Source organism: Daphnia pulex, chromosome 2 (assembly GCF_021134715.1).
Source record: "Daphnia pulex isolate KAP4 chromosome 2, ASM2113471v1".
Lineage (NCBI taxonomy): Eukaryota > Metazoa > Arthropoda > Branchiopoda > Diplostraca > Daphniidae > Daphnia > Daphnia pulex.
In genome coordinates this window covers 6423912-6437129 of record NC_060018.1, presented here as the reverse complement: position 1 = coordinate 6437129, position 13218 = coordinate 6423912, and the positions used below count along the sequence as shown (strand labels likewise).

Sequence of the window (13218 nt, the reverse complement as noted above, 5' to 3'; positions counted from 1 at the left end):
ACATAGAATCCACATGAAGAAGCTCCAGGACGAGGATCTCAATCACATTCATATTCTTCATTTTAATCATCGTAGAAACGAAGAACCAGCTCCGACGCGCGTCGGCCAAGTGCGGCTGACATCGGGGAATGCGTTGATAAAGTATCGACGCCGCTAAGACCGGTCGGTCCTCCTGGTCCACCATCCATTGTCGATATCCAAGAGAATTATTCGGCGGTTGAAGGTTCATCACGATGAAGATTGCATCTGTGTCAAAGGAGATTGCAATAATGATTGTTTTGAAAAACGTATTTCAGATGCCACTGCCTACATCACCGTTCGCGTGGAGGGTAATCCTGTTCCAACCTTCAAGTGTTACAAGGTAATTATCGCCTTGCTCAAGATTGACCTTACAAACATAAAGTCATTGTCATTGGTGGTATTTTTTAAAACAGGGTATCACGGAGATTATGGATGGTGGTCGTTACAAATACGTCACCGACGGCGAAACGAATACGCTGACTCTTTGCATCCGCAAGACAAAACCAAACGACGAAGGAAATTACCGAATTGTGGTGACCAACGAACACGGAGAAGATACGGCTGAAACTACTCTTTTCGTATCAGGTATTTATCGCTAATCTTTCATTTATTCACACAAGGTAGTGAGTTGAAGATTTTATTTTTTTACTTTTATTAATTAATTTTTTTTTTTTTTACAGATTCCAGTGGAATGGACTTCCGCGCAATGTTGAAAAAACGAAAATACGCCAAATGGGGCAAGGATAAGGAAGATCCCGACTGGGGCACTCTCAAAGAAGTCGAGGAGCCACCCAAGCCACAACTGAAAAAAGTCGAAAAGGTAAGATTTCATCTTCGATCTGTCTTTATTTCATCCTAGGGAAAATGCTTAGTAACAAATAGTTAGACCCAAGTTAAATTAAGATTGGTATATTCACCAAACTTCTTCTCTTTTCTGTCCTCTATTCTATTTGTATTCATTTCTTTTCCTTCACATGTCTTATTGTTGCCGTCATTTTTACAAATAATATGATGGCTCTTGCCAGCGTTTAAAATTAAGGTCGTACGTAAATATGACGAAGTGACTTGTAGACACTTCGACAAAGAATCGTGAAATATTCATGATGGCATCTGGTTAAATTTATTTTTCGCTGGACGAAAAATCAACATGTGTGTCTTGTACTTTTCCATTCACCCTCATCAAAATCAACTGTCGTCTATTTGACGATCATGGAAACGAAGAACGTGCCAAGCAAGGAATCATCGCCTCCGCCTGATTATTCGAATTACTCAGCGAACGGGGAACGTCGGCTTTCGTTAGCTGACTATCTCCTCATCTTAAAACACGTGGGCAGGAATGAACAGAAGGTCTGATGCATTTTGTGTCTGTCAAAACCCACTTTTTCCTACCCGCCTCTATCCCAATTTAATTCACTCTCCTTTTCTTGGTCTGGAATCTGGATGTGTTGGCCACTCGGTTCAAATTTCGTACACCAGGTTCAAAAATCCATTCGAATGGCTGGGTATACAGAACAACTAATATGGGATTTACTTAACACAAGGCTGGGAGTAGGGGAATCTTCCGAAATCGTATATTAAAATCTTGCATTTTTTGTACACTTTGGTCTGGGGTTGCCAACCGCTTTCTTCCGCGATTCGCTGGATGATTTTTTAGCCAAAAGCGTTTTTAATTTGAAGAAGGATTTAAATAGTTTCATAAGTAGTCTAGAACGACTTTTTACCAATTCAAAATGTGATTTTTAAGTCGACATTTACTTGTAGTTGGGAATTAGCCTTACAGTCAGAACCCTGTAAATTAAACAAATTTGGTAGCTTAACTTAACACTGATTATTTTCCTTGTCCACTCTAATTCTTCGTCCACTCTTCGTCATCCTTCCTTCATAACGAAACAACCTCCCTTTTCATCAAGTTGCTTTCAGAGAGTGGAAAAACAGATTCCTTACGTAACGAAAATGGTATGCCTTCAATGTGCTGTAGGACATTGATCGTGCTGGACGAAGGCGTATTTCACTAGCGGAAACTATACCCGATTGGCCCACCCTGGCCAAACCGGATCTCATAGAGGTGTGACAGATCACGTCTCCGTAGTGATTTTTTTTGTTTTTCAATTTTTCATTTTGATCTAATTTCTTTTGGTAACGACTTTTTAATACGTATTGCTCATCTAACGTTCGACTTCAACACGAGAACACAGTCCAGAAGTCAAGCACAATTTACCACGTTTAGAGTTTGTGTCTGTTTTTGGTTTTTTCCTATTGAGGAGCGACTTGAGTGAAGTGTGTCTATTTGGTTGCGTGTGATTTATTTTTCATTTGATAATATTTTTTTACAGATACGTATGACATTGAGGGTTGAGCACTTTGTCACGGTTGGAACGACAATTCGTTCTTTAATTTCTCGGTTTTCTATAATTTATTTTTATTTCGAATTTTTTTTTTACTAACTTACTTGGCACGGGATATTTTCAACTGAAGCGGCTTGGTTGCACTTAAAAGCATCATGTTGTTCTTTGGAACAGCAATCTGCGTTTTTTTTTCACGACACCGCGTTATTTCTTTCACGACACCACGTTTTTTTTTAATTAAATGCAATCGATGCACATTAAGGCCCTGTTCACAATTTTTTGACTATTTCGCTGATTTCTCAAAAGTATTTTTATCGCTAACCATTTCAAACTTGAAAAGAGAAAAGCAACCAAATGAGGTGCCCTTTAATAGCCAATCGAAAAGATTACACATTCTGATCATGTTGTTATGTCAGAGTGCGGAGAAAGCCCCAACTCCACGGCGACCATCACTAGCCGAAATTATTCCCGACTGGCCGATTCTTCAACCATTCAACAGAGAGGAGGTGCCGTTAAACATTACCAGCATAATATTTTTTTTTCTTGATTTTTAATTTTTCCTTCATTCTTCCAACTTAAATACGCGTACAAATTCAGCTGTTTTAAAGGTTTTCCTATTCTATCTCTTTTCTGAATGATGAAACACTACAACTTAACGAAGCCAATTCTATGATCGCTTGAATAGTAACGACCCTCCCGTTTCCATTCTTTCAAATTCTTCCAAATAAATCTGAAAGTGTACAGTTTATGCGCAGTGTCAGCACTGTCACCACGTCTTCGCGTTCAGTTCTACTTCAAATGAATGCCTTTCTTTGGCTATAGCTTCCAAATATCGCCACTTTTTCATTCGGATTGACGCTCAAATTTGTAAGGGGATAAATACGGAACTATCAGTCTTTTGGTGTCAGGATTTGGAAGCGATCGCATGTGGCGATGTTGCGAAAAAGTTTTAACAGACTATACGAACAACTTATCTGACATTTAACACGCATTCCGTTTAACAGAGTGGCAAAATTCACAAAAACATGCGTAAGTGAGTTTCATGCTTATGAATTGGTTTGAAATTTTTTTTTTGTATTTATATTATTCAAAACACTATGTCCTTCTGTTCAATTGAAATATTAGAATTGTTGATGATAGTCGATCGTGCGACCGGATTCCTGTCCTCTAAGTTCCTACTGCCCTTTATGCGCTCAATATTTTCTGTGCCAAACCTTTAATCACTAGGCTAGTTCATCGAATTTAACTGGTGTATTCCTACAGATACATACGACTTCTTTTGAAAAATCAAACAACTACTTCCTTCTTCCTATCTCTATTACTCTGTTGTACTGTTCTACTTCTTTCTCTGTCTTTTCCTTAATTTATTTTTAACTGTACAATACCTATCGATTTTTCTATGTATATTTTCAACTGCTGCTACGAGTCACATCGTCGTATTTTACGATGATGTTTGAAGAGCTGTTACATCATTTTCCCCTTTTTAGTTGGAATGTTTTTTTTTTTTTTACAAAAATCTACTTATTAAGGAATTTCTGCTTTTATCTGTTTTGTTTCAATCTTTTTTTTCGTTTGTTTTATGTTGCTTATAATTATAGTCCCTTTGAAAGACAGGAAATCCGTTGCAAATCAATTTCAAATTCATCCTCAAAATCGATTACTTTTATCTTTTTATTCGTTACTGTGGTCACGCATCGAATGAAAGCTTTTCGTTTGTTTTTGAACATATTCGTTTGTTTTTCAATGTTTTTTTTTGTTTCCTTTCAATAATTTTCATCTCAATTTCGTCGTGGTGCTGCCAAACAACCAGAAACAAGAAAGTTTCATGAAGCCTTTGATTGACCAGACCGTCAAAGAAGGAAAAGACAAAAAAGTTGTTTTCGAATGCATCTTTTCCAAACCCAATGGCAAGCCCAAGTGGTACCTCAAAAAAGATGTACGTTCAAAATCTAGCTTTTTATTTTTATAATTAATGGTAGCGGAAGTCACATTAATTAATTTTTTTGTTTCTATTCAAAATCTTTTAGGAAATATTCTCTGGCTCTCGCCATAAAATGACGGTTGAAAACGACGTTTACAAACTGATCATTACTCAACCAAAAGTTGACGACATGGGCAAATACACAATCGAAATTGGTGGCATCACTTGTAGCGCCTATCTCACTGTAGAGGGTACGTATGGTTAAATTATTGCATTACTTCAGAGAACAATTCATATTTTTACAATTTTTAAAATATCTTTTTTTTTTACATATTCATTTGACTGTTCAGAGGCCGACCAAGTTTATTCGTTCGTCCGCCAGTTGCCAAAGAAAGCTGAAGCTTATCTTAACCGTGAATATGAACTGGAATGCCAGGTCAATCATCACAAAGCGCCTGTCAATTGGTACAAGGGCGAGGAGAAGATTGAATCAGACGGTCAGAGGTTTGAAATCAGCAAAGACCTAACAGGAACCTGCCGACTCGTTTTCAAAGGGCCAATTAAAGAAGACAATGGCGAATACTCTTGCAAAATTGAGAGGCAGAACCTGAAGACTACTTGTCACCTCAAGTTTATTGGTAATTTTTCGCGACGATCAGAAATTCGTTCCGTCAACCACTTGAAAACCACCCGTAGTTATCTTTTCATTGTGAACTTAATAACATTTTTTTTTATTTATTTATGATTTCAGAATTCCCGCACAAGTTCACCAAGACTCTTCTTAGTGTTCAAGCTGCTGATAAAGAGGCCGTGATGCTAGAATGTGAAGTTGACGAGGATGACGCGGGAGTAATCTGGAAGAAGGACGGTGAAGTCTTCAAACCAACAGATAAAAAGTTAGTTTTCAAATAAGAAACTCTCAACGAAACGGTCGATACTATTAACATGTGTGGTTTAACAGGATTCAGATCCAAGTAGAGGGCAAAAAGCGTCGCTTATTTTTCAAAGAGATCAAAATGAACGATGCTGGACACTACACTTGCCATACCAACGCAGACGAAACCAATTCAGAGGTTACCGTTGATTGTAAGTTTCTCTTTTTAATTTGTTCATTTTTTGCATCCGATACAACCGACTCAAATCACACGTTTTTATGCAGATGTTAACAAGTTTAACAAGAAATTAAAAGACACGGTGGGCACGGAACGGGAGAAGTTAATTCTGGAGGTCGAAGTTGCCGATCAAACCGCTTCCACCGAATTTTTCCTCAATGGCGAAGCAATTAAAGCGTCCGATCGCATCGAAATCAAAAACTTGGGTGGCGGTAAACACCAGCTCATCTTCAGCAGCTTGGAGCTTACCGATCAAGGAGAAATCAAATGCAAATCCGGTCGGCTCAAGTCGACTTGTCAGTTGACTGTCAACAAAGGCGAGGGAAAACCTGAAATCAACCTTGAAAGTCCCGTCGAAGGACCCACTGGAAAAATGCTAATTGTTGACGTCCCATACACTGGTAATGTTAAATATTCGCGGGAAATTATATCTCGCCAACAGTATCTTAGATTTTAAATGGATAACCATTGTTGTATTCTTTACAGTCCCTGGAATGCGAAAGTCTCCTGTTGAAGCAAAACTATTGAAAGACGGCAAAGCCCTTGGCGTCAAAGATGTGGAAATCATCGTTCAAGAGGATAAGGTTATTATGAAACTCAAGAAGACGGTCCGTTCTTCAAGTGGTCTATATCAAATCAAACTCTCGAACGCCCAAGGAGAAACGAACAAGGATGTCAACTTTAATATTCAAGGTATATAATTCCGGAATTAAAATATTCTCCCCTTTGATTATTGACTTCTGTGAATAGCTAATGAAATATTTTGGTTACTTTTCATTAACAGACGTGCCAGGTGCACCTGAAGACATTTCAGTTCACGATATATTCCAAGATTCCTGCGTTCTCAAGTGGAAGAAGCCAAAGGATGACGGTGGTATGCCCATTGTCAACTATATCATCGAGCGCCAGGACTTGTCTGTCAAGGGTGAGTATGACTTTTGTGGTCGTTAATTGACTATTTGCAATCGTCATACTTGGTCATTTCTTTCCAACAGGTGGATGGAATCCGGTTGGTGAATCCCCAGCCGATCAGCCTCTATCTTTCAAGTGTGAAGGATTAATCAACAAGAAGGAATACAAATTCCGTGTTGTGGCTGTAAACAAGATGGGAAATTCAGAGCCCGGTCTATTCCCCAAAGTTGTCCTTGCCAAAGATCCTTGGGGTAAGGTTCAAGATAGATTTTAATTTTCACTTTACTCACATTTGGTATTTTAAATAACAGATGAACCAGGGAAACCAGGCAATGCTGAAGTCGTCGACTGGGATGCTGATCACGCAGATATTACATGGACTAAGCCTGAAAATGACGGAGGTTCTCCGATCACTGGCTATGTCATTGAATATAAGGTGAGCCTTAGTGTTCATTTCTACTGGTTAGCTTCCGTTTTATAACGCGCGTATTAAATCCTATCAAACATTTTTCAGGAGAAATTCGGAAACGATTGGGTGACAGCAAATGAATTCCCAGGTGACGCTACCAGCGGAACAGTCACCGGCCTTAAGGAAGGTACTCAATACGAGTTCCGCATTAAGGCAATTAACAAAGCGGGACCAGGAGAACCAAGTGAGGCTACCAAACCAATCATCGCCAAGTCAAGATTTGGTACGAATATTCTCTCGTCTATTTATAAAGTTATTCTAAAATCCTTTCCCTTCTATAATATTACACCCCTGTTTTCAAATTTGTGGAATTTCGATTTGATCCCTATTTTTCAAATATTTAATGACTTACTATGTTAATAGTGAAACCTTACATCATCGGAGATGCTATGAAACCGCTGGTGATCAAAAAAGGACAAATCATTAAATTTGATGTGAAGTACGGTGGTGAACCTGAACCAGAAGCTTCGTGGGAACTCGAAGGAAAAGCCATCAAAATCGACGGAGAACGGTAAACAAAATTTTAATTAATTCGTTCTTTAATGTTAAGCCTTGTAAAAAGCTAGAAATTGAAATTACTTAAATAATTTACAAATTATTCCATGTAGCCTATTGCATCAAGTTTAGATTTTTATTTAAGTTCTCAATTATCTGTTTCAAATTAATGATTATTATGACGGACTTACTACTGCTGACGTGGCGTCGACTGACGAGAAGAGAGATAATCTTAGATATTGTGTTTTATTATTAATCCAAATTGGATAATGCAATCTTATGGGAGCGTCCTAGGGGCGCAAAGACATTCAAAGCCAACACATTTTAGGTGTACACACGTATATTCGTATGCAACTAACCGTTGCATCAACATGCAATCAAGTTCAACTACAAATATTTTTTTACTGCTATTCCCTATTGGGAATGTAAAATAAAATGTGTGTCCCTACACTTCCACTGGAGTTGCCGACCTTAGCGATAAAACATGTTTTCCTTGTTCAGCAACGAAATATGTTTTTGCAAAATTCTAAACGTGACTTATTGTTATTTGGAACGACGCTTTCACGATGGCGAACAGGATACCCAACACAACGACACAGAGGTGATTTGATGACACTGTCATCCATGAAATCTTGATTTGAAACGAAAATAACAAAATGAGTTTTTGCTTATCGTTCGGCTACACATGGCACCAATATGAAATCCCCGATTTTTTAAAAATCCTACCACATCACACACAAATCGTATGACGGCACGACTCATTCAACTAAGAACCGATGACCAACAAACAATTTCATTTTGCAACTGTGGTTTCTAACTAAAAACAAACTGGTTGGTTCACAAAATCACCTAAACTGCATCTCCTAACTTAAAAAAATGATCACAGCGATACACTGGCACTTCGGCACAGAAGCACAAAATAAATGATTAAAAATAATTAAAAATGTTCTGTCTGCGCCGCAGTGAACATGAAAACAAAAATACCCATTCTTATTCTAATCGTCTTTTTGGTCTTTTGTTTAATGCAATTCGGTTGACAGAGTATCGGTGGACAAATACGAGCGGAATAGCGTTTTGACGGTGCGCAAAGCGGTCCGCGCTGATAGCGGCATATACAAAATTGTTTTGAAGAACAGCTCCGGAACGTGCGAGGGTGTCGCTGATGTCGTCGTCCTTGGTGAGCAGAATTGACTTGTGTTGGTGTCATGTGAAATTTGACTGTACATTTTTCTTTTCGTTTCTGTAATTTTTTAGACAAACCGTCAAGACCTTCAGGACCGATTATCGCGGATGAAATCCGTGCCGACCACATCAAGATCAAATGGAAGAAACCGGAAGACACTGGTGGATCACCACTTACTGGCTACATCATCGAGAAGATGGATATGGACAGTGGTCGATGGGTTGCTGCAGGCGAGGTAGGCCCCAATGACGACACTTTTGCTGCCACCGGTTTGACACCGAAGAAGAAGTACAAGTTCCGCGTCAAAGCCGTCAATAAGGAAGGCGAATCAGAAGCTTTAGAGACAGACGAGGCCATCCTTGCCCGTAATCCTTATGGTAATGCAATGCAAATTGCAACTTTCCCACTAGTTTTGTCCATGTTCAAGGTTTATTGTTAACAATATCTATGCATCATTTTCCAAATTTTAGATGAGCCTGGCAAACCGAGCAAACCGGTTATTGAAGATTACTCTGTTAACAGCGTAACTCTTACATGGATCAAGCCAGATAATGACGGTGGTCGTCCTTTGACGCACTACATCATCGAAATGAAAGACAAACTATCCGTTGAGTGGAAAGAAGTTCTGCTGACACCCGACCCCACATGTCAAGCGACGGTTGATGGACTAAAAGAGAACCAGGTAGTCACGTTCCGCGTTCGTGCAGCAAACAAGGCTGGCTTCGGAGAACCTTCAGAACCCACCGATACTCACGTCGTGAAGCACCGAAACCGTAAGTTGACAGATAATGTGATGCCATTGATTATGCAAAAAAAAAAAAAAAAAAATAGCGAAATTTATTTAATCCATTAAATACTATTTTTGTCATGCCAATCTCATTAAATTTCCAAAAAATCTTCTCTGCAGTGAAACCGAGGATTGACCGCACTACTTTGAAGACAGTAACCATCAAAGTAGGCCGTGCCCACAAATGGTCCGTGGATGTAGCTGGTGAACCTCCTCCAACTATTAGTTGGGTCTGGCGGGATAGCGTCGCACTCTCAAATACGGAGCGCATTACTATTGAGAATCGTGATTACCACACTGATTTCTCGATTATCGAGGCCAGTCGCAAGGATGCCGGTATTTACACCTTGCAGGCAGAAAACAAATCCGGAAAGGATACTGAATCAGTCGAGCTGATCGTTCTGGGTAAGTTTTAAATCAATGGGTTCTTCCAAAGTAATTAAATGCAATTTCAGTTGTTACTATTTTGTGCAAATTCGACGTGAATCAATTTTTTTTTTATTTTGTTTGTTTTCAATTTAGGTAAACCAAGCTCACCAAAGGGTCCATTGGAAGTAACAGATGTTCACAAAGAAGGCTGCAAACTAAGCTGGATTAAGCCGGATGATGATGGTGGACTCCCCATCAAAGAATATGAAATTGAGAAACTCGACACCAATACTGGCAAATGGACCCGCGTTGGTAAGGTCAACGGAGAACGACAGCCACCCACATATAACGTCACTGGCCTGGAACCGGGCAAGAGCTACCAATTCCGAGTTACAGCCATTAACGACGAAGGAGATTCTGAACCTTTGACTACCACACATGCAATTGTTGCCAAAGATCCTTACGGTACGAGTATATCTTATCACATAATTAAAACTGTAAAGTATTGCACAGTTTTGGAGAGACTATGTATCAGTCCAATCATATGCTGACTTTAAACCTTAATACTCTAGAAAATTCGTCTGCCCCTGGAAAGCCCGATATTGTCGACTATGACAACCGTAGTGTTGACTTGAAGTGGACTGCACCTTCGGTGGATGGAGGCGTTCCCATCGAGAAATACATAATCGAAAAGAAAGACAAGTTCGTACTATGCAACTGTATAAACCTCATTCATGCTCTTCACTAATTTCACGGTTACGTTCAGATTTAAACCCGATTGGGAAAAAGCCGGTGAAGTTCCTGGCGACAAGTTAGAAGGCAAAGTAATTGATCTTAAAGAGCGCGGTGAATATCAATTCCGCATTGTTGCCGTCAACAAGGCTGGATTTTCTCCTCCGTCAGAACCTACCCAGATGCATCTAGTCAAACATAAACTACGTAAGAATTTTATCCGGTTATTACACCTTAGTTACCTATATATTTCACGTCATTATTACTCCACTTTTCCGTAATCAATAGTCAGAAAGGACTTAGTTTAATTTTTTTTTTTTTATTATTATATTTCAGTCAAACCACAGATTGATCGCACCACCTTGAAACAAATGATGCTGAAAGCTGGAAAAGTGTTCAAGTTTGATGTCAATATCAAGGGTGAACCGCCTCCAACTGTTACATGGCATCTAGCTGACAAAGAAGTCATTTCCCAAGAAAATGTTGAAATTATCAACATTGATTACAACACTAAACTGAATGTTGTTGACGCTAAACGAAAGAACTCGGGCATGTACAAGATTGTGGCCGTAAATGAACACGGTAAAGACGAAGCCGAAGTAGAGGTGGTCGTCCTCGCCGCCCCGTCCAAACCTAAGGGACCATTGAAAGTCAATGACGTCACCAAGAGTGGCTGTAAGCTGGCCTGGCAACCTCCCGAGGATGATGGCGGTAAACCCATCACTAGCTACGTGGTTGAGAAATTGGACAAGGGTCGCTGGGTTCCAGTTGGTCGCTCAAAAGAACCGGAAATGGATGTTGGTGGTCTACAGGAGGGCAAGGAATACAGCTTCCGAGTAAGAGCCGTTAACGATGAAGGCGAATCTGAAAATCTTGATACTGAACAATCAATCATCGCTAAAAATCCATTTGGTGAGTTGATTGAAGACACATTTCTTTTGTTGAAAAAATTTCAAACTTGTACCGATATGTAACTGACTATTGCTCGAAACTATTACGCAGATCCCCCTGGCAAACCAGGAACTCCGGAAATTGTCGACTGGGATGTCGATCGTGTTGATCTGAAGTGGACAGCACCAAAATTCAATGGTGGCGTTCCTATTACGGGCTATGTCATCGAGAAGAAGGAACGGTTTGGAAGCAACTGGGAAGAAATGATGACAACTGAGGTGCGTTTTTTCACTGATGACTAAAGTAGACGTATTTTGACAATTCATTTCACGGCGTGTGCTTAATTCCCAATTTCTTGACTTTATAATTGAATTTCGGATATTGTATTCAGAAACCCGACTGTGAGGCTCGAGTACCAGGACTGAAAGAAGGACAGCAGTATCAATTCCGTGTCCGAGCGGTCAACAAAGCGGGCCAGGGTGAACCAAGTGATGCCACTGGAACACATATTGCCAAAGCGCGATTCCGTATGAAATTAATTTAATTAAGATTTGCATTAGATTTAACCTAATGTCAACTTTGGTGTTCCCTTTCGTTTATAACAGTGAAACCGATCATCAATCGGGAGAAACTCAAGCAAGTTGTTGTGAGGGGTGGCCAGTTCGTCAAGTTCGACGTCGACGTCAAAGGTGAACCTGCTCCAACTTTGCAATGGATTTTTGCTGGATCACCACTTGAGAGCAAAGACCGAATCAGGATCGATAACCAAGAACACAACACGAAGCTTTCAATCGGCGACTCAATCCGCAAAGACACAGGAATCTACACTTTGGTCGCTGAAAACAGCGTTGGCCGGGACGAAGCCACAGTCGAAGTCAGCATCTTAGCCAAGCCGGGCAAACCAGAAGGACCGTTGGAAGTGACCAACGTCCACAAAGAAGGATGCAAAGTCAAATGGAACAAACCAAAGGACGACGGCGGTTTACCAATTACAGGTTACATTTTGGAGAAGATGGAAGCAGGCACTGGAAAATGGGTTCCAGCGGGCAAATGTGACCCCGAGAAGAATGAGCTCGATGTAACCGGTTTGGAACAAGGAAAGAAATACCATTTCCGTGTAAAGGCAGTCAACGAAGAAGGTGAAGGAGAACCTCTTGAAACCGACACTGCCATCTTGGCAAAGAATGCTTTCGATCCACCTGCCCCACCGGGTCTTCCAGAAATCATCGATTGGAACGAAAATATGGTGAAGTTGAAGTGGGACCCACCCCTTCGTGATAACGGGTCACCCATCACGGGTTACATCATTGAAATGATGGACAAGTATGGAGGCATTTTCACTAAAGCGGCCGAAATCAAAGACAATGTCTGTCAAGGCGTTGTCAATCACTTGGAAGAAGGTAATCGTTATGAGTTCCGTGTTCGTGCTGTTAACAAAGCCGGACAAAGTGAACCTAGCGATTCTACCAAACCGCACGTGGCAAAAGCCCGTTTCCGTAAGTCTATTTTGAGAAATTTGCTCCTCTCTGATTCATCCATCCTTATAATTATTTCATTTTCAAAAATTCACAGTCAAACCACGAATTGATCGCACCAATTTGACAAAAGTGACGATTAAAGTCGGTCTACAAGTCAACCTTGATGTTAATGTAGCCGGAGAACCTCCACCAGTCATTACTTGGACTTTGAAAGAAAATGTAAGTGCTCAGTGGTGCTTCCTTTAATGATGAGTTGCTGAAATGACGCATTTAATAATTTTACAGGAAGTTCAATCGAACGAGCAAGTTCGCGTTGACAATGCCGACTACAATACCAAGTTCTTGATTTTCCGAGCTACAAGGGCTCTCAGCGGTGTCTACACCATTACCGCGACCAATTCTCAAGGCGAAGACAAAGCAGAAGTGGAAATTCTTATTCTTGGTAAGACTTTCGTCCGTTCGAAGTTGTTAATATTTCATCAATAATTTAAAACAATTATTTT

General features: G+C 40.1%; 1 protein-coding gene across 20 annotated transcripts in view; it reads left to right on the top strand.

Annotated features, from left to right (window-relative positions):
- Nucleotides 1-13218, top strand: part of LOC124200893 (twitchin-like) — a 45027-nt gene that overhangs the window by 13145 nt on the left and 18664 nt on the right. For 15 of the 20 annotated variants that reach the window (XM_046597375.1, XM_046597357.1, XM_046597348.1 and 12 more), the window contains 30 exons: nucleotides 76-223; nucleotides 297-361; nucleotides 435-606; nucleotides 702-841; nucleotides 4177-4302; nucleotides 4394-4538; nucleotides 4638-4925; nucleotides 5039-5183; nucleotides 5249-5373; nucleotides 5447-5800; nucleotides 5886-6092; nucleotides 6184-6324; nucleotides 6395-6562; nucleotides 6623-6747; nucleotides 6826-7003; nucleotides 7144-7291; nucleotides 7853-7876; nucleotides 8316-8452; nucleotides 8530-8835; nucleotides 8929-9231; nucleotides 9366-9650; nucleotides 9768-10079; nucleotides 10187-10316; nucleotides 10381-10553; nucleotides 10683-11258; nucleotides 11349-11515; nucleotides 11629-11764; nucleotides 11843-12733; nucleotides 12810-12934; nucleotides 13001-13157. In XM_046597375.1, the coding sequence (XP_046453331.1) occupies nucleotides 76-223; nucleotides 297-361; nucleotides 435-606; nucleotides 702-841; nucleotides 4177-4302; nucleotides 4394-4538; nucleotides 4638-4925; nucleotides 5039-5183; nucleotides 5249-5373; nucleotides 5447-5800; nucleotides 5886-6092; nucleotides 6184-6324; nucleotides 6395-6562; nucleotides 6623-6747; nucleotides 6826-7003; nucleotides 7144-7291; nucleotides 7853-7876; nucleotides 8316-8452; nucleotides 8530-8835; nucleotides 8929-9231; nucleotides 9366-9650; nucleotides 9768-10079; nucleotides 10187-10316; nucleotides 10381-10553; nucleotides 10683-11258; nucleotides 11349-11515; nucleotides 11629-11764; nucleotides 11843-12733; nucleotides 12810-12934; nucleotides 13001-13157 (6397 nt within the window). The remainder of the gene's footprint in view (nucleotides 1-75; nucleotides 224-296; nucleotides 362-434; nucleotides 607-701; nucleotides 842-4176; nucleotides 4303-4393; nucleotides 4539-4637; nucleotides 4926-5038; nucleotides 5184-5248; nucleotides 5374-5446; nucleotides 5801-5885; nucleotides 6093-6183; nucleotides 6325-6394; nucleotides 6563-6622; nucleotides 6748-6825; nucleotides 7004-7143; nucleotides 7292-7852; nucleotides 7877-8315; nucleotides 8453-8529; nucleotides 8836-8928; nucleotides 9232-9365; nucleotides 9651-9767; nucleotides 10080-10186; nucleotides 10317-10380; nucleotides 10554-10682; nucleotides 11259-11348; nucleotides 11516-11628; nucleotides 11765-11842; nucleotides 12734-12809; nucleotides 12935-13000; nucleotides 13158-13218) is intronic. The other 5 variants (XM_046597383.1, XM_046597367.1, XM_046597324.1 and 2 more) reach the window with 1 other exon arrangement.